The sequence below is a fragment of the Apium graveolens genome, chromosome 7 (assembly GCF_009905375.1).
Source record: "Apium graveolens cultivar Ventura chromosome 7, ASM990537v1, whole genome shotgun sequence".
Lineage (NCBI taxonomy): Eukaryota > Viridiplantae > Streptophyta > Magnoliopsida > Apiales > Apiaceae > Apium > Apium graveolens.
Genome location: NC_133653.1, coordinates 19183336 through 19205121, shown reverse-complemented (window position 1 = coordinate 19205121; position 21786 = coordinate 19183336). Strand labels below are relative to the sequence as shown.

The 21786-nt window shown below is 32.9% G+C and overlaps 1 protein-coding gene across 1 annotated transcript; it reads right to left on the bottom strand.

The window, feature by feature from the left end:
* Window positions 1-934: 934 nt before the first annotated feature.
* LOC141673360 (peroxidase 72-like) lies at window positions 935-2411 on the bottom strand. The gene is given in 5 exon segments (XM_074480098.1): window positions 935-1227; window positions 1558-1723; window positions 1921-2057; window positions 2060-2096; window positions 2187-2411. Coding segments are annotated over 5 exon segments (858 nt in total).
* Between the last annotated feature and the right edge of the window lie 19375 nt (window positions 2412-21786).

The following is a 21786-nucleotide window of genomic DNA, read 5'->3' as shown; positions in this document are numbered from 1 at the left end:
TATTTTATTTAATATTAGTTTGTGTATGAATAAACGAAGTGTACGTTGTAGTATCAGACTTGGTCTTATGCAGTTGCTATTTAGTAGGAGTCCAGTTGAGTATACGTGGAGAAAAAACAGGTGAACGTCCTTGGTCTTTAGGTGCTTTGAGTGTCAGTTATCTCATCTATAAGTTCTGTATTATTCACATAATTCAATAATAATCCCAGTTGTATTTTCATTTAGAAAACTATCAGCTTAATTCCTTCATTATTAGTTTAATCTTAACATTAGGTATCAGAGCTTTCTTCCACCTGGTGAGCATTCTATTGACAAGCATGGCAATTGAATCAAGTTTGGGCAATGAAGGACAAATCGGCCTAAGTTATCCCATGTTGACGAGGACTAACTACACTCATTACACCATAAATAAACAACATCAACACCAAGAAAATGTTACAAAAGGCCCAAAAAAGTGTTACCACAGCCAGAAAAAGGCCTAAGGTAACATAAAAATTAAGTTGCTTTTTTTGAGTTACCTTTGGCCCCTAAGGTAACATTCTTTTACCCTGATGCAACCTTGAATTTTATGTTACAATAGGGTTCAAATGTAACATCAAATTATGTCTATAGTATCACACTATACATGTTACCTTTGCACTTAGAATTTGCAAAAAAAAAAATGGGCCCCACATGTATGGCCACTGTGGGCCCCACATGTGGGTCACCAAATCATTGTAACATTTTTCCCTACTATAACCGTTTTATAATAATTTGTGTTATATTATACTAATTTGTTTGTAATATTGAAGTACCTAATGTAACATATTTCTCAAAAAAAATTGACATGATTTGTTTGTAAATTGAACATGCCATAAACATGTTTTTCATACAAGTCAACAAAATAAACAATTCAAACAACCAAACAAAGAATCTGTATGCATCTCCACGTTATTTAGCTCCAATTACGGTATTTAAGAACATGATTATTCTTTGTTCTCCTTGAAAAAATCTGTATGCATCTCCTTATTTCATCATCTCTTCCGATTACTGGATCAAGCTTTCTTGACCTTGCCATACAAGTACATGGGAGTCTACCAGGGTCAATGAAGAGGACTCTTCTCCCTTCCCATTTGGTTGGATTCCCAGCCATCTGCTTTATCATTCCATAAGCAGCTTTTCCACTACAAGTAACACATAATGTAAAAATTTCAGAAATCAAATAAATAGCCTTTGGTAAAACCACAACTGTCACAAAATTTAACAAGTAATATTTTCATTTTATGTTTTACTAAAATAGGCATTAGCTTATATCGACCAGCCTTTAAATACATAATCATAAGAAGCATCTACTATATTGATTTAGTTAGTGGTATATGTAAATTAATTTCTGGACAACTATATACTCTCTGCACAAGGCAACCTTGAAACCTATGAAATTTTAGTTCTTTTAAAAAAATAAATAGCCCTTTTTTCTTCACAATTTCTTCACAATTTATGCACTCAGAAATTCTAAAATTATATATTATAGTATAGTCAATAGTCCCGAATGCTTCAACAAAAATCAGCAAAACTTACCAAATAGTACCACAAGGTCAACTATATCAAGTCCTTGTAGCTTAAATTTGGTCAGTATTGTCTGAAAAGTGTTGTTTGGAGCAGGAATATTGTAGTTAGAGCCACTCAAGCGTGCACCTCTCGAGTCCCTTCTTCCTAATGAAACCTCCCAGCTAGGTCCCCCAGTCTACATACAAAATAGGAAATGATCAGTTTTATGTTTTTCATGTAAGGTTATAGTACTATTCAGTTCACTTGTCATACTAGAGAGGTAAGTCTGGTGCATGTATATATATGATGTGTAAATCGAACAATTTATGGTAATAATGACATGAACTATTTATTTGTTGCAAAAGAAATTACATGCAAAATGTTTAAATTTACCAAAACAGTAGAGTCCCTAGCATCCAGAGCCATGATATCAGCACAAGAGACTGTCTGAGGGCACTCTCTCTTGAGTGTCGATTTTATTTGGTCGATAACATCAAAACCACGTACAGAGTTTCAGTTAGGGTTAGAGTTTCGATAATATCAAAACCACGTATTGATGCATCACATCCCTGCATGGTGAACCAATGAATTAATTAGACATTAGACATGCACTCTTAATAGAAGATGAGCCAGTTATTGTAACCTTGGTTGATTTAAACCTTGACAAAGCAGTCATGGAAATGGAGGCGGAGTAGGGAAGCAGCCATACGAGTATCTTTTGTAATAGCATTGGAAACGATATACTTGACTATCTGGACCACCGGTGGGAAAGAACGATAATAAAACTGAGGGTATAGATAACCTATATTAGTTTTACGAGAGAAGCAGAGTGGTGCAAATGTTAGAAGAGTTACAAGCATGAGAATGCTAATGGAATTAGCCATTTCCGTTTACTCTCTTGTATAAAAATCAAGGCTTATGATTTGATGATTGTTGATAACAAATAGTTGGTTCATATAAGAGGGGTTATGGGGAGTAGGAATATAGCTGGTTTATATAACTTCGTGTTTGCACATTCATTTATTTCAGTTTAGGTTTTTATGGAGCAGGAGCATCTGCTCATTGACCAAAAACTACACTTCTGCATTAAAATTTAGTACCAAACTAGACAAGATTAATATTTTAAAATGTTCTAGTTGATAATCGGCTAATTGCGAGGCTAAAACTTTCCTGGTCTGGAGTCGTTAGCTATACAACTAGGTACCTTCTCAGAACTGACAAAGTTTCAACTTCTTTCTAGTTTTAGCATTACTTTATATCCATATTTCAAGTGGAGTACAACTAGGTGATTTAGTAGGGAGGTAGAGGACATGAATTACTTTTTCTAGGTAGGTAATTAAGAGTTACAAAGAAAGACAACTAGAAATCACCTTGCAACATAGAATGCTGAATTTTCCAGCATAAATAACTTATTGCTACAACCAATGGCAAGAGCACCGCCTAAACCACCTTCACCGGTCAGAATTGATATTATTGGTACTTCCAGGCCAAACATAGCTCTCAAATTATATGCAATTGCTTCCCCTGCATTCTATTTTTAGATATGAATTTACTTTTTATGACGCACAAATCTCCTAAATACTCCGAGACAGCCCTTAAATTACTAACCTGAATTCCGGCTTCTGAATACACTACAATCTTTGACTAACAATATTCAGGTAAGACATATTATCAAATACATTAAAATGGAATACAACTACACTTTTCTTTAATCCTCTGCTTACCCAGCCACTAATCACAACTACAAACATATAAATGATTACATTAATATCCTAAATTAGGTACTACCATCCAAAACTATTAGCTTGAATTTACTTACACCGTTACAATAAAACAAACTGACATATAAAGACTAACATATGCATATATTGAATTGATTAACAGAATATACAGAAATAAAAACCCGAAAAGTTACGAAAAACTACCTTTGGAGAAAACAGGGGTTTGTCTCCAACACCTATATATAGAATCAATTGAAAACATATACAAAATGATAATTAGCAACAAACATCTATACACACAAAATTACATACCAATAATGTATGGATATATATATATATTGGAGATTCTGGTGAAACGAACACCACTCGGTAGCGGAGATATTGAGAACGAGCTTCGGAACCTTGATCTCTCTCATTGGATTTGCTAATTTTCTATCGGACGCAAATTATTATGTACACATTTAAACAATTAAATTAAAATTAAGATAAAATTAAGATGTAATTTGTAATTAGAGCAATGAGTTGTGTGATTTTACGTACCATTCCGATGTTGAGACAATGAGATTGGCGAAGCGGTGGCGAAACGAGACGATGGAGAAGATGTGGAACCCTGTCGCTTTTACCATTGAAACAGACCACCAATCTCTGCAAGCATCTACAAACAAATAAACATATAAAAAACAATAACACACAAAAACCCTAGTTATAAAATCCAGTTTGGAAAAATACCCTAATTCAGACACCCGATTGTAGAAGAAGAACCGATTATAAAACAAGAAGACCCGATATTAGTGAAGCACCAAACCAATTATGTTGAGAAACAAGAAGACCCGGTTGAATCCTTCTACAGTGAAGCCCCAACTTATAATTTATTTTGAAATCCCAAATCTATAATTGTTCAATTGAAAACTGAGAGATACCGAGAGAGAGATATGTTTAGACTAATAGAAAGCCTAGCTCGAGTCCAATTAGCCACTAGGAGAGACAGAATGAAAAGGAGAGAATGAGGGGGAATGAGAGAGAATGAGAGGGAGATAAGATATGTCTGAAATTTTACCGCCTCTCCGAAAATTTTTAGCCCGCCCGATTGAAAGCCCAGCTAATTTAATTTCTTTTTTAATAAATTTTAAGTTTTAATAGTGTTTAAATTTTTTATTGATAAAAAATTATCAATTATTAATTAATACAGTTTATAAAATTAAAAAAAAAATTATCAATCTTAACTAATAATAATATTTTTGCTTAATTATATTATAAAAATTGATTAATTTTCATGTCAAATAATTATATATATTTAATTGTTTATAAAAAGTACTACTTTTTTATCCATTAATACCCTATTGTAACATAAATTCCTACATGTTACTCGTATGTAACACTTTGAATCTATAGTAACATGTTATAAAGGCTATGGTAACATCAAAAATACTACGTTACGGTAGGCTAAGATGAGCATACCTAAGGTAACATAATTTTGTAACATGCACGATTAAAAAATTTCGATAGGCCATCTATGGTGTAGTGACTGTATGGGCTATGAAGATAAGATCTTATATGCAAACATACGATGTGTGGGACGCAATAGAGCCCAAAGATCTAATGGCCAATATGGACGATAAGATCGATAAACGAGCTTTGGCCATAATCTATCAAGGTATCCCAGAAGACCTATCGTTGACACTTGCAGAGTGAAAAATAGCTAAAGATGCTCGGGGATCGATTAATACACTATCATTGGGTACAGAGAAGGTTAAGATGGCTAAGGCTCAAACTCTTAAAGCTGAGTTTGAGTCCTTAAGCATGAAGGATTCGGAGAATTTAGACAATTTCTGCATGAAATTAAATGGCATGGATGCAAACATCAGGGCACTTGGAGAGACAATTGGAGAAGAGTATGTTGTTAAAAAGCTGCTAAAGGCGGTTCCAACCAAGTTTCTACAAATTGCTTCAGCCATTGAGCAATTTGGAAATCTGGGAATGATGCCAGTTGAGGAAGTAATTGGTTCTCTACAGGCACATAAGGAACAGTTATCTGGATAGTTAAATAGAAAAGAAGAACAACAACTCTTATTGACGGAGGAGGAATGGTCAAAATATGAGAATAACAGTGGAAAACTCTTTCTTACACGCGATAAATGGCTGAATAAATCAAATCGAGGAGGGTCACAGTTTGGAAACGATTATCATCAGGGAAGAGATAGTCAAGGTGGATGTGATAGAGTTGACAGGAGAAAAATTAAATGCTTCAATTGTGGAGCTTATGGACATTTTGCGGCTGAATGTAGAAAACCAAGAAGGAACAGCCTGCAACGAGGAGAAGCTAACCTCACACAAATAAATGACGATGAACCTGCACTTTTGACGGTTATGAATGAAATTTGTGTAGATGAAGTAATACTTTTAATTGAAGGTGTGCGCTCTAACACAAAGGAAATAGAGAAGAATACTTGGTACCTACACAATGGGGATAGTAACCACATGACTGGGCGTCGTGATAAATTTGAAAAATTAGAAAAATCGGTGAGAGGACAGGTCACTACAAGAATAATGTCAATAGAAATCACACATTAGATATCGGTTAACTTTGCCACTGATGTTAAAAGAAGTATTGACATCACCCCATGTTTTTGTGATGTCTTTGTTCTTTGTAGACATCGGTTATAATTGAACCGATGTCTAAAATTCACCTAATATAAATAATTTCACGCCCACCTTTTCTTCCCCCCATAGTCAAATTTTCATTCAGTTTTAGTTCTAAATTCCCCCGAATCCCAAAATTTTCCCCCTTAACCAAATTTCGGTTCCCTCCAAATCAATATTCAGACACAAAATCAAAACAAAAAACAAAAAACTAAAAAATCAAAACTAAAAACAATAAAATAGTAAACTGTTCTCTCTCTCGAACCCCTCTCTCTCTTGAACCTCTCTCTATCTCGAACCTCTCTCTCTCGATCGAACCTCTCTCCCCTCACAATCTCTCTGAACTCTGACCATCATCTCACCATCACAATCTCTCGAACCTCTCTCTCTCTCTCGAACCTCTCTCTCTCGAACCTGTCTCTGGAACCTCTCTTTCTCTCTCTCTCTCTGAACCTCTCTCTGCTCTCAATCTCTCCGTTAAACCTCTTTCAGTTAACCTCTCTACTTCGGTAAGTGTTGTATCTACTTGAATCGAGCTGGTCTTCTCTGCATGAAGATCGGTTTTAAAAGTTGAGGATTTTTGAATTCGAAACCTTAATTTTATAAATTGGGGTTTTTTCTAATTCGAAACCCTCATTTTTTTTAATTAATTTAGTGTCTAAACTTGTTGCTAATAATTTTCTTCTTGTTGTATACAGGGCCTAATCGGAGAAAAAGATTTAAAAACTATCGGGGTCAGTATCCTGGTTCGATGTGAGCCGGACGTGTTTGGACACGAAAAAACAATTTATTTTTGCATGACAATGTTGTTTCTTTATTGGTGTTTGAAATGCCGGGCCAAGCAGTAGTTGCATGTTATATGGCGTAAGTTACCTTTTTTTCTTTTTAATGATCATTTCTTTTTAATGGTTGTAATTTTACAGAACTTGCATTTTAATATCAGCACTCTTTCGATAGGCACTTGCATTCAGAGATTAGTGAAATACCAAAACTGGCGGAGACATTTTCTTTTATTGATCTCGGATCCACATATCAGGTAAATGCTGATTTTAAAGCATACATTTTAAACCGGTTGAGAGAGGGTAACCCGGATCGCCAATTCTATCTTCCGCATAATCAGAAGTAAGTATTTATTGTAATACTGAAAATTAAAAACATGGATAGCACAGTACAAACTTCTATGTGATGTGTCCTATCTATTTTAGTTTTTTGTGAAAATAGTATGCATTGGATTTTGGTCGTTATCTGGGAAGGGGAAATATATATTCTGAATCCACTACCTCACCTGATACAATTTCCAGAACTAGAAAAGGCGTTGTCAAGGTTAATTTTTATTAACGTAACAGGTTGGTATAATTGCATATTCATTTATGTACATTGTATGCGATTTTATATTTTTTATGCAGGGCTTTGAAAAGTTACAACTCTGAAACCGGTTAGGGCAACAATATGGCCAAGGCAAAGTATCTTAGTGTAAGTATAATAGATCGAGTACCTAATATTTGTGCTTAATATATATGATTTATTTGACATGCCTGATTTGTCTTTCAATTAATAAAATAGGGATCTCCCTAATAACCTGGTGGGATTGAATGTGCGTATGTAATAATGCGATACATGAAAGAAATTATCGATGATGACAAGTTAAATTTTGCTAAAAAGGTATTACTTTGACGCTTCCAGTTTGCTATATACTGAGATATGGTTACTTTTCGATATGGTTACTTTTCATTCATGTACTGAATTTTGTTTGTTTGGAATTTGTACTGGTTGGCCAAGACTTGATCGTGTTACAGTATTGAACAACTAGATGAAGTTCGCATTGAGGTTCTGCAGTTCATCCAAGAGCATATCTGATCAATTCTTGTACTCAAGGTCTTTTCTTTTGCATACATTTGGAAATTTAGACAGTTAGGTGTAGTAAGAATGTAAGTCTATGAATGTTGGGGTTGGTGTATAGTTTTGCAAATTTTGGGGGTTGTACATTTGATAATGTAGATTCTGTAGTTTTTGAATGATTGATGCAGATGATGGGGTTGGTGTTAGTGATTTTTGGATGATTGATGGAGATGATGGGGTTGGTGTTGGTGGTTTTTGGATGATTGAATGGTTCAATGTATGAATGATTGACTGGTTGGATTTGTGTGGATGCCTGTTATTCCAATGTTTTAGTGGTTATGTAGTAAAGGACATTGGTTTTATTTATAACAAATGTTTATTAGTAATGAGTACATCGCTTTTTTAGAAAACTAGTGATGTAAAACTCTACACACTTTGGTCTATAAACTTCTTACACATCACTTTCAATTAAGAAAAGATGATGTCAAAAAAGGATAATGTACATCACTTTAAGATAAAAAACTGATGTCAAAGAAATACAGGTTGAAACATAGAAATCACTTTGTTTAAGATAAAACTGATGTCAAGTAACATTATAAACATCACTTTTAACCAAAAAAAGTGATGTCAAAAAACACAATGTACATCAGTTTTAGACAAACAACTGATGTTAAAGACTAACATGTTCAACTCTAAATGATACATAGACATCACTTCATTCTAGAAAACACTGATTTCTATAGGCTAAATTAAACATCACTTTTCATTAAAGAAACAGATGTTTAATATGTCATTTTACATCACCTAAATGTCAGCAATTAGACATATGAGCTGGAGGATGCATTTTATAATTAAATTCAATATAGTGTATTCAACAAGCTTTTGTGTGTTGTTCGCCGGTGTATGTTGTTGTTCAACAACATATATATTATAGGAAATTTATCCAAATACCCATATTTTCTAACTTATTTTCAAAAATACAGTAAAAATTGCTTATGAGGTTGGACAATGCACAAACATGCATAAGAGATTGAAAAAGTTATAATTCATGTCCATTATACATTATTTTTATATAAAAAAATTACAATTTAGATATTTTAACGAAAACCTCATTGTTATATTTTGTCTCTTCCTTTATATCTTCACTTTTAATTTTAATGTTTTATATCTGATTTTATTTTTAACTCTTGTTTAAATACTAGCTATACTATAAATTAATTTAGATTTAAACTAAAATTTGATTATTGTATAGGGACTATATATGATTATTGTATTACTCAAATGTTTTTATTTATTTCTTTTTTTCTCGATTCACGTCAATTAATTATGAATAAATAAGCATGATCGATAAAGCGGAAAGCATAACAGACGAATTTATTGAAACAATATGTTGTAAATTTTTAATTTTAAATTTGGTTGCCTCGTGACTTTCATTCAAATTTGTGTATTCCAAGTTTATCTGTTCTTCATTATTAAAAATATATGAACACTAAGTATAGATATAAAATTTAAATTATCCAGACTAATTATTTTCTTTCATGATTTGTTATTGTATAAAATTTGATAATTAATTTTTTGATTTTTTTATAAATAATTATTTATGATTTGAATCTTATATACAACTTTTACCAAAATTAAAATAATTATTTTTTCTTTTTAATTAAAGAATCTTATAAATTTCAGTGTTTTTGGAAGATTAAAACACAGCCGGAACAAACCTCCTAACTGTAAAATAAAATTTGATTGTAAACCAAAAATAAGCTAAACAAATAGATGTTTTATTTTCAGATGGTTTAACACCTATAATATGAAAATTCTTCAATCTAGAAAGTATTACAATGACATCTTTGGGTAATCCAACCTGCATCATTACTTGTGAAACTAGTAGTCCAATGTTTAGAGTTAATAATAGTTTTTTTTGTTGTAAAAAATAAGCACTTCTACTATCCACCACCGTCCCATATTTGATGTAAATTTTATGGATCTCCCCAAATATCATAGAAATTCTTCTCAAAAAAATTACCGAACCCGTAACACACAAAAATATCAAAACAGAACATTAAAATCACAAAAGATGGGCAGATAACAACCTTGATAACAAGGTATTTAACAAGATTTTAACTAAAAAGGATTAAATATTGATTTTATTGAGAAAAAGAGAAAAAAAAGATGGCTTAGAAGAACCAAGACAAAAAAGGGAGAAAGTACTCAAAAATAAAAAAGTGGCACGTATGAATTCTAGATTTGAGAGTCGACTCTCAAAACCCTAGTTGAGAAAGAGAGTGGCTAGAGAGACAAAAGAGAGTCCCAATGTCTCTAACTAGTAGTGTGTATATATATACTAGAGAATACATTATATGCTCAATTATACATATGAAATTGTTATTAATGATGTTTATATCAACATATGAACTACATTGTAACATAATTTTTTTGCAAGTTCAAAAAACTATAATACAAAAAATATTGTGTTACGTTTGAAATACTAACAATAATTTTTAACATATAATTATTCAATATATGTTAAATTATGAAATATCTACAATTTTGGGCTCACTAATCCAATGTTTTGTTGTTAATGAACTATTTCTTCCATTGTGATGTCATTCATGTATTAAATTTGCATTATATTGAAATTTAATTTACGTTTCCAATTGATTTAATTTGCTTTCATGTAATGTTGGAGATAAAACAAAAATGACAAATACTTATTTTTCTAATATCAAACATTTGGTGAATACGTAATTTTTAATAGTTTCCCTATTGTATTGTTAGTCATGTTCTGAAATATCATTGTGCATATTGCTTTTAAAATTATATATGTTACATATGTTTATTTGTTTATCAAATTAGGGATTAAGTGATAATATATTTGAAAATATTATATATTACAATATATGTTTTGTTGTATATAAATGATAGCAAAACTCTATCAATGTCGAATATGCATAGACACTAACATCTCACAATGATTAAAAAGAGTATTTGAGACTTTATGAATGAAAATTAACAACTAATCTGTACAATATTTTTAGACATTATGAAGTGATATGTGATGGGTTATTGAATTTGGTATGCAATCACTTGTGGGCTTGGATGTTTGATAGAATATATATTTGTATATATTTTAGATGATATTTGTTCCCATATTGATTATATTTTGAATTTAATTGGACATTTATTAATAAGTTTATAATATTTTATTCTAGGAGGCAAAAAATTCTAAATTGGAAAGCATTGTAGCTAAATTAGAAGAAAATTCGGATTTAGTGGGTCACAAGAGCAAGACTTATTCTTTAGGCCGTATCTTGAGTTCCGTTCATGAGATTTGAGCGATTCAAAAACTCACGCGAAGATAATGAGATTATCTTTAATTAGAGAATAATATACACTTCAAAATACATTCGGATCAGCCCAGTAACAGCAGAGGAAATTTAACTACGCATTTTAACCGTAAAATCCCATTCAATTTTTGAAACTCTTATTTATTCCTAGAAAAAATAAAAATACTTTTTATATTAGGTTTATATTATTAGAGATAGAAGGTATATATTGATAGCCACCAAGAGAAGAAGCTAAGAGGAGAAGAAGGTGGACTTTATGCTTGGAGATTTGATATCAACAACATATGGATAATTCTTTTAACTCTACACTTGGTATTTTATTTTAATATTCTCATGTATCCTATCACTTTTACTATGATTATGGTTGGATAGTTTATTGTTGTTGGATGGCTGTTTTGAAGCCCTAAATTTTATGACAATTATACAATTTTAATTTTCTGAGATGTGTTATTGATTGTGCCTGTATATACGTCAATGCTTTCAATGCTTATAGAGATGCAAGAATCAACTATGTTATGTGGTCATCCAGTTATGTTTTGTTATTGATATCTCTATAAAGTCAATTAATCTTTCTATATGGTCATAGGATTAGTTGTATGAGTGTGTAATTCATATTAACCTTTCTATGTGGTCATGAGGTTATACGAGTAGCAGAACTTGTTTCTATGTGGTCATGGAAGGTTCTCTTTCGGAACATATCAAATGAATTTTAGAATTGTGTCATGAGTTTAGGGTTGATCTACATGGTTTCCAACATCTTTCTTTAATTCTTTACAAACAAACATTCTTCTTGCTTACTAGTTAATTTAGCAGTTAGATAAATAAGACAAATTCATTCTTGATACCATTATCAAAATAGAAGAGAAGTAAGCCGTTGATCTTCGGCGTAAATCGATACCCTATTTACTCTACATTATAAATGACAGAAAATGGGGTTTAAGTTGAGTCACATTAATTTTTGGCGCCGCGCTGTCGGGGATTGAAATTTGCTTTTCTTTTATTTCGTTTTTTGTATATATATATATTTTTTTCTTTTTTCCTTTTCTTTTTCATATTTATTCCGCCTATTGCTTGTATTCTTTCAGGTGTAGGTGGAATTTGACTAACTTACATGGAATCAATTCAGACACTTCGTGATGATGTTGGCGTGTCGATTGCTAATTATGGGCATTCTTGTAGGGTATATCCTAGCCTAACTGAAGGGAAGATTTGTACTTTTGAGCTGAAGCAAAATCTTCTAACACGATTGCCAATATTCCGTGATCTTTCAACTGATAAGTCAAATCAACATCTCTCTAGGTTTGTGAATATTATTGAATGTATGGGACCTGATATGGCGGATCCTAAAATTTTAAAGATGAAAGCTTTTCCGTTTTCTCTGGATGGAGCAGCATTGGAGTGGTTCGAACATTTTCCTATGGGATTCGTTACTTCTTGGGAGAAGCTAGCAAAAGAATTTTTGCAAAAGTTTGATCCAGCATCTAGAGTGATGAGTATGAGGAGTCAAATAGCTGGATTACAATAATATGCATCTGAAACATATGTTGAGTACTATGCTAGATTTCATAAGTTGCAAAAGAGGTGCCCTCAACATGGTTTTAACAAGGGGAGTTTGTTACCCTTCTTCTACCAATGTCTTCTTGAATGTGAGAAAAGACTGCTTAATTCTGCTACTAGAGGTGCTTTTGTGGATCTGATGCATGATGCTACCGAATAGTTAATTGCCAAGAGAGCTGTAAATGATCTGTAATATGGGACTCATTCAAAGTCAGATACAATTCTGCAGGCTGAATCTGATGAAAGGTTGATAAAAATTGAGCAAAATTTAAAGAGGATGAGTGCATTATTTATACATGAAAGAACATCACAGGCTCAAGTAGGTGGTATTTGTGCAACTCCTGTCTATTCTGATAACTCATGTCCATACTTGATTGCACCTGGTTATGAGCATCTCAATGCCATTAGGTATGGGTATCAAGGAGAAAATCCGTTTTTAGATTCTTAAAATCCACGATGGGGAGGTCATCCTAACTTGAGGCATGATGATCATAATCTAAACGGGTTTTCTGCAGCATCACACTTATTCATATTCTGGTTTCCAGCAAAGTAAACATGTCTATCACGATTCAGCTAGTGGAAGTAATAATGAGAAGCTATTGGCACGGCTAGCTGAAGGACAGTTGAAGATGCACAAGCAGTGTACTAAAAATTCTGAGGATATTAAGGAAATATAAAAGCAACTTGGAGATGTGGTTATGAAGATGAATCAAAAGCGTGATTTTTGTGCAACTCCTGTAACTATGAAACCACAACAAAAGTTTGAGTATGTGAATGTCATTACAACCAATAACCCATTACGTGAAATAAGTCTGAATTCACAAGCTAATGACATACTTGATGTCCCCATGAAAGAATCTGATCATCTACATGATCATAATGAGGAAGTGGTTGCAATAAAAGTTAAAGATAAGTCTCTTACTCTTTCTTATCCGGTTGGTATTGATAGTTGCTTCAATTATGTCCCTTTTCCATATAGGTTTGTTCAAATCAAACTGGATGAGGTGAAGAATAAAGACCACATGGATGCATAAATATGTTTATTGGAGAGCACAAGAGAGAATACTGTGCAAGATGATCTTAAGTTTTTGAAATAGGAGATAGAAGATGTAGTTTTTGAAGGTCATGGCAAGGATTTGTTAGGGAATGAGTTTGTTGGAACAGAACAAAATTTTATGCTATTTAGTAGTTGTGTAAAGGAACCAGCTCATCCATATATTCTCGAATTTGATCTTGATGAAGACTTTGCTTTTAAGGATAGCCCAGAAGTTATAAATGAGTTAGCATTGGATCCTCTCTTGCAAGATTCATAGAAATTGGAGAGGCAACCTTCACCAATTCACTTGAAGTATCATGTACCATTTTCCGATTGGGCTAGTAATTTTTCACCAAGTTACAAAAGCTCTATTGAAATTATACTAATCGTTTGGATAACTTTCAAGCTATACAATTTTCATGATAACCTTCATATTCTAAAGATGGAGTTGATATCTTGGATGTACCCACCTTGAAAGTAAATAGTATATTGTCTAGCCAAAGGTAATAAATGAAGGCGCTTCTTGGGAGGCAAAAAAAAATTTGCATGATGATGCAACTTTGTAGCATGCCCATGCCTACTATATCTTTATAATCTGCTATGTTTTTTCTGTTTAGCATGCTCACGCGATCTTACTACATGCTCATGCACCCATCCAATAAGCTGCACCATCTGTCGTCTGTTTGTTTCTGGCTGTTAGGCACGTTCATGTCATGCATACAGCATGGTCATGCCCGTATCACAGTTTGTACACGTGCGCAGCTCTCCATTGCTGTTGCCAGCCCTTTAAGATCATCCCATTGCTGTTGTCAGCCCTTTAAGATCAACCCAAATGTAGTTCATCCGGCCCAATTGTCAAGAAGCCCATCCTGCATCACAGTTGGCCATTATTGTCCAGTTGTTGCTGCAAGTCATAAAAAAATAAATACGCCTTTGTTGGGTTTTGAACCCATGTTATTGTGTACAAGACTTTCTACATCATCATCTCAACCAATTGAGTTAGCCTCAATTTTATGATAGATAATGGACTTGACTCTATCTGTACTAAAGTCCTACCTCAAAATTCATTAAGGGAGAGACAATATTTGTTCAGAATCTTTCGGGAAACACTTCGCACAAATGGAAGGGGAGTATTCTTAACTTTCTTTTGTGTATACTTTTTTTCTTTGTTTTTTTTGTATTCTTTTAGGATTTTTTTTCTTTTTCCCTTAATTTTTTTAATTCTATTTATATGTATATATTACATATTCTAATTCATTGAGGACAATGACTCATTAAGTGTGGGGAGGTGTTCTTAATATTACTAAAAAAATAAAAAAAATTATGCATATTATAATTTAATTCATATAAATTACATTAAATCATATAGTTATATTATATTTTAGTTGTATAGCATTGCATAACATAAACATGATCTCGAATTAGTAGTAGTCCAAGTCACTCACCTATGATGATATTATGTGTAACTTGTTTTAACTTAGTCTTGCTATGATCACTTGATATTACAATGCGTGGTGTCACTAGTGCAGAACTTATTTCCCTACATAATCTTTTTATGCTCTTGAACTGAGACTTAGATATTCTTGTTTCTTGAGGGATAACTCCTTGTTGATAGTTAGAATTTTGACTATTTATTTTTGAGTTTAGTACGAAAATGCTTAAGTTTGGGGGAAGTTGTGGGATGTAAATATTTTAAAAAAATAGACTAAAAAAAAAGAAAAAAATATATGAGTATCAATAAAATACATATTAAAAAAGTGGTATAATTGACTAGGTTGGGCTCATTAATACTCGGGTTATTAAGTCTGAGGGGATTTTGTGCCTAGTAACCTAAAGACTTTTATGGTTTGGGATTGCTGACCCAACGCTCACTACATGGGTATTAATGTATAAATCTTTAGGAATCTTGACCATTGCACGGTTAAATAAACCACTAAATACATACATGTGTATAATATGATTGGCGAAGTCTGAGAGTGGTCGTAACTCACTTAACCTAAGAAGCCACCCGACCTTAGACCTACCTTGTAAAGTCTTATGATGGTCGTAACTCACTTAGCCTGAGGAGCTACCTGACCTTAGACCGAACATATAAAAAATCATATGTGTATAGTTAGTAGTATTGTAAAAATAAACGAAGACATAAAAATCCTTTGCTAAACTCGAATGATGGCTTGTTCTAAGTAACGATGTATTTAAGATCTATTCTAGTGATCAACTTGGGAGCTATTAACTCACGTGACTTGTCATGTTGAAACTTGTATGTCTTTATTCTTGGTTTAGTAGAGAGCATTTTGTTAATCTCAGCACACACGTGCACTTTACACTTGCGTGTACTATGTGGTGATGCTTTAGTGTGAGCTTGATGTGTTTAACTTGTTGTATATCCTGGGAGTATTGTTGACTTGGTGAATACTATTATGTTTGAGTTCTTTTGTAATCATCTAGTTGCATTCATGGAGGTAGTTGTAGTCCTTCATTGCTTGAGGATGACTGTATTGCATGGGCTGGGTAGATTTTGTGGGTATATCTTCTATACACCCTTCACGAGACACCACTCATCCTACTAGGGCTGCCTAGGGATTTAACGGCTTGTTGCATATGCTCAATACAATTGTGTCATCTACGATAGTGGAGTTAATTAGTTCGATAATTTTATTTCTCTTAATTGCCCGAGGACGTGCAAAATGCTAAGTGTGGGGATATTTGATAGAATATATATTTGTGTATATTTTAGATGTTATTTGTTCCCATATTGATTATGTTTTAAATTTAATTGGACCTTTATTAATCAGTTTATAATATTTTATTGTAGGAGGCTAAGAATTCTAAATTGGAAAGGATTGGAGCTAAATTAGAGGAAAATTCGGATTTAGTGGGCTACACGAGCAAGACTTATTGTTTGGGCCGTACCTTGAGTTCTCTTCATCAGATTTGGGCGACTCAACAGCCCACACGAAGTTACCGAGATTCTCTTTAATTAGAGAATGGTCTACACTTCAAAATACATTCGGATCAGCCCAGTAACAGCATAGAAATGTCAACTTTGAATTTTGACTGTAAAATCCCATTCAATTTTGGAAACTCTTGTTTATTCCTAGAAAGAATAAAAATACTTTTTATATTAGGTTTATATTATTAGAGATAGAAGGTATATATTGATAGACACCAAGAGAAGAAGCTAAGAGGAGGACGAGGACTTTATGCTTGGAGATTTGATATCAACAGTATAGGGATAATTCTTTTAACTCTACAATTGGTATTTTATTTTAATCTTCTCATGTATCCTATCACTTTTACTATGATTATGGTTGGCTAGTTTATTAATATTGGATGGTTATTTTGAAGCCCTAAACTTTATGACAATTATATAATTTTGATTTTCTGAGATGTGTTCTTGATTGTGCGTGTATATACATCAATACTTATAGAGATGCATGAATTAACTATGGTATGTGGTCATCCAGTTATGTTTTGTGATTTCTATCTCTCTAAAGTCAATTAATCTTTCTATGTGGCCAAGGGATTAGTTGTATAAGTGTGTAATTTGTTTTAACCTTTCTATGTGGTGATGGGGTTATACGAGTAGCAGAACTTGTTTCTATGTGGTCATGGTGGGTTCTCTATAGGTATCTTTCGGAACATATCAAATGAATTTCAAAATTATGTCATGAGTTTGGGTGGATCTACATGCTTTCCAACATGTTTCTTTAATTATTTACAAACAAACATTCTTCTTGCTTTCTAGTTAATTTAGTTGTTAGATAAACAAAACAAATTCATTCTTGATACCATTAGCAAAATAGAAGAGAAGTATGCCCTTGATCCTCGGCATAAAATGATACCCTATTTACTCTACATTACAAAGGACACAAATTAGTGTTTAAGTTGAGTCACATCAATGTTCAAATATATATGCATTGTTTAAATCAAGATGACTCAGTAATCTTCTTACAAACTACTTTTGTTGTTCAGAATATGCTATTCAAATTTATATAATATCATATAATATCTAAGGCGGTGAGTTCAAAATACTTGGGTCTAATTTATTACATATCTTGAACCATTTGTCAGTGGAGATGTACCAAAAATCCAAAGTCTGAAGCTGATCTGAAAAACCAATCCCCTCGTAGATGGTCCACTGACCTTGAATAGGCCTACTACTTTGGTTCAAACTCAGCACAACTTTTTAGCATGAAATTCAAAAGATTAGAATGCATGCCCAGATGGACAAAAATCTAGATATTCACATTTTTAAAATCTCAAATTTAACTACATATTACCCCAATTAAGAAAATTAACTATAAAATTGGTATACATTTATTAAAAGCTGAGATATTATTTTAAAAATAAATATATATTATTTAAGCCGATTTAAACATTAAGAGCAATCTACGAACTACTATATTATCAAACTCTAAACATCCAATTTTTGATTGGTTTCGTGTTTCATCTCATAGTTTAAACTATTTTATTAGTTGAATAGTATTATATCAAATTTTAATATTTAACAACTTACAAAAAAGTGTAATATTCAAATCCTTAAATATCATATTAAAATTAGTTTTCTTTTAAAGTTCAAAAGTTACAGACATAAAAAAAGAACACCTTGTCTATTAGTATCTATACTAAATTTTAATATTAATTATTATCTATACTTGACTTTAATATAGGGGAATATGGTATAATCTCGTTAAACCATTATCCCTAATTTTGACTTTTTTACATGTTTTAAGAAAAATAAAATTTATTAAATAAATAATATTATACATCTACTAAACTAAATTACTAAACTATTAAACAAAGTCTCCTCATTGTGCTAAACTAAGGGCACAACTAATAATCAAAATATGATATAATATGATTTAACCCTTACCAACTTATCTTAGTTAACTTTTTTTACATGTTTTTTTGAAAAAAAAGAATTATTAAATAAATAATGATATACACCTACTAATATAAACTACTATAAAAACATATTCTCCATACACATAAAGTATGACCACATATGACCACAATCCACCAAACCAAACCAAATCAAACATACCGAGTATATCGGGCTTAACGCACGGTCTGGGGAGGGTAAGATGTAAGCAGTCTTCCCCTCATTCCAAAAAATGAAGAAGCTGTTTCCCGAAAGACCCCGGCTTGTGTGTGCGCGTCAAAATATGTAAGAAGTTAAAATAACAATTTAACATATATGCAACAATTAATACCAACTTCAAACATACAAAAATTTGAGCAATTAAATTGAAAAGATTTGAAACAAACCTTAGCCCATGGTATTATTCACATCAGATTTATCTAATTTTTTGGTAATGTTAATTCAAGTGTTTATGATGATAAGAGTTCTTATCAACAGAATGGATCTCGTGTCTCATTCAGTCTTTAGTTGTCTCATTCTCATATTGATTGCATGTATTATAAACTGTAATATATTCTGTTGTATCTAACTTTATTTTACAGGCCTTTAGTGTTTTTGATAGGGGGAGCATTTATGTTCTCTTTGTCATCATCATAAAAGGGGGAGAATGTTCGAATATAAAGATTGATGATTTCCAGAATTCAACGCAACAGAATAATAGAGTTCAGATATTGCAGATTGCAGTTGATTCAGATTTTCCAGGAGACTATTTCTCCGGATTAGGTTTGTTAAGGTTTTGTGTAAATCTTGTTTATCTGGATAAACCTTATCTCAAACAAACTCACCACCTTATCTTATAAATCAAGTTTAAATCTCTCAAGCCTTATCTTTACTTGATTTTTCTTTTTTAAATGTACTAACAGATTAGTTTCAAAGATTCATTCAAAATATTTTCAAACAAACTTATCTTCCAACCTTATCTTGTGTTTGAAAATAAATCTGTCAGAACTTTGCTTATAAATACAACTCTTCATTTCAGATTTGTAGCTAACACTTTCACGAGAATCTTTCATCATCTGAAATCATTTTCTTGTTTCATACCCGAGATATTCAAATCCAGAAAAACAAGAAACCTAGTTTGAGTTGTAATCAATTTGTTTATTATTGTACTTGTGTATTCATATCAACTTTGTGCCGGGTTGTGGTAAGCTTGATTTCAAAGTATAGCAAGGTAGCTAGAAGGCTAAGGAATAGCAGTGGGCTAGGTAGCAAGGTAGCTTGGGAAAGGGTTTCTTTCAAGTGCTATATTTGTAATCAAGGAAAAGACTGTAAGTTCTTTTATTAAAGTTGATATAATACATTCTCTATGCTAGTTGGCATGAGGACTTGGATGTAGGCCATAGACTAGGTGTAGGGGCCGAACCAAGTGAAAACTTCTGGTGTTTTTACTTTTCAGTTTTCAGCATTCTGCATTTTATTTCTGTTATTTATTTTCTATAGTGTAATTGAGACTGTCCCATACCCTGTCTCATTTGTAAAGGGACTGTCCCATTTGCATAAGAGACTGTCCCATTTGCCTTGACAGTTAGAATATTATTTTATCTATCGAGCCATCGAATTTCATTTGGTATCAGAGCAGGTACATTTAATTCTCTTTTTAGTGTTTATTTTGCTAGCGATCCATGGCTCAACCAGATAGGTATTCAAACAATTATCCACCACTGCTTCATGGTGCTGAAAACTATAATGACTGGAAGTTTCGGATGAAAATCTTTCTCCAGCGTGATGCATTTGAATGGGATACTGTAGAAAATGGTTTCACAATTCCTATGAAAGAAGGGATGCCAAAATCTCTCAAGGATCTCTCTCCCGAAGAAGTGAACGTAATGAATTCCAATGCTAAAGCTATGAACTCACTTCTCAATGGCATGGTAGCTACAGAATTAAGAAAAGTTTCAGCATGTACTACTGCCAAGCAGATTTGGGATACGATCAAAGTCAGCCACGAAGGCACGTCTAAGGTAAGTGAAGTAAAATTAAGTATGCTAATGAGTGACTATGAAGGTTTCAGGTTGGAAAGAGATGAAAGTGTGCGAGATGCTCAAGGGAGGTTTCTGACATTGATGAACTCCATCTCACTTCTGGAAAGGATCATTACTCAATCTGAGATTAATAGAAAAATCCTCAGAGCAATGCCAAAGAAGTTTGCTCCAAACGTTACTATTCTGCAGGATTCGACACTGCTTTCAACTATGGACACTCTAACACTGTTCAGTGAATTGGAAGAATTCGAAAATCAGCTACGTAGATATGATGAAGAAGATGAAGCTCCTCGTAAGAAAACTCTTGCACTTAATGCAGATGCAGATGAGTCTCCTGATGATTCTGATGAAGAGATTGCTCTTCTAATAAAGAAGTTTCATAAATTTCTTGCCAAACGGAATGTTTCCAAACGACCTATGAAGTCACAGTTTCCGAAGAAGGACTTCAAATCTAATCCGAGCAAGGAGGTTAAAGTGAATCAAAGCAAGGATACTTGTTTTGAGTGTGGAAAGAAAGGGCACTTCAAAAAGGACTGCTACAAGCTGAAGAACAAAAAGAAGACATTAACTACCTGGAGTGATGTTGAATCTGATGTGGAGATCGATTCAGACGATGAAGTTGCTCAACTTTGCTTTGCTGGACTAGAGGACAACTCCAGTGATAATGATGAGGTACAGAATATTAAGTATAATTCAAATATATCTTCGTCTATTTTAAATTTGCAGGTCCAGATTAAGAAGTTGAAAGAAAAGAATGCTTATTTAAAGCAAGCTTTAAGTGAAGTTCTTAGTGAAATGGATGACCCCATGAAGGAAGAAGCCCTAGTTGCTGAGAACAGATCATTGCTTGAAAGGGTTTCAAAACTTACTGAAGAAAATCAATATCTCAAAAATGAGATTGAGATGAAGGATGTATGCCTTGAAGCTTTGAAGAAAGAATCAATATCTGTTGATCCAGAAACCGTTAAAGAAGACAATGCTCCTCATCCCCTGGTTCCTGAATTAAAGCAGAAAGTCGAATAGCTTGAAAATGATTTAGCTAAATGTTTTCATGGAGAAGGAACTTTGAATGCTCTTCTTGGTGAACAAAAATCTTCTCTTGATAAAGGAGGTTTAGGATGTGAGTCAATCAAGAAACGTGCATTTCAAGGCGGTTATAAGCGAGCTCCTATGAAATATAAGATGCCTTATGAGAAATGTCGAGATTGTGGCAAAG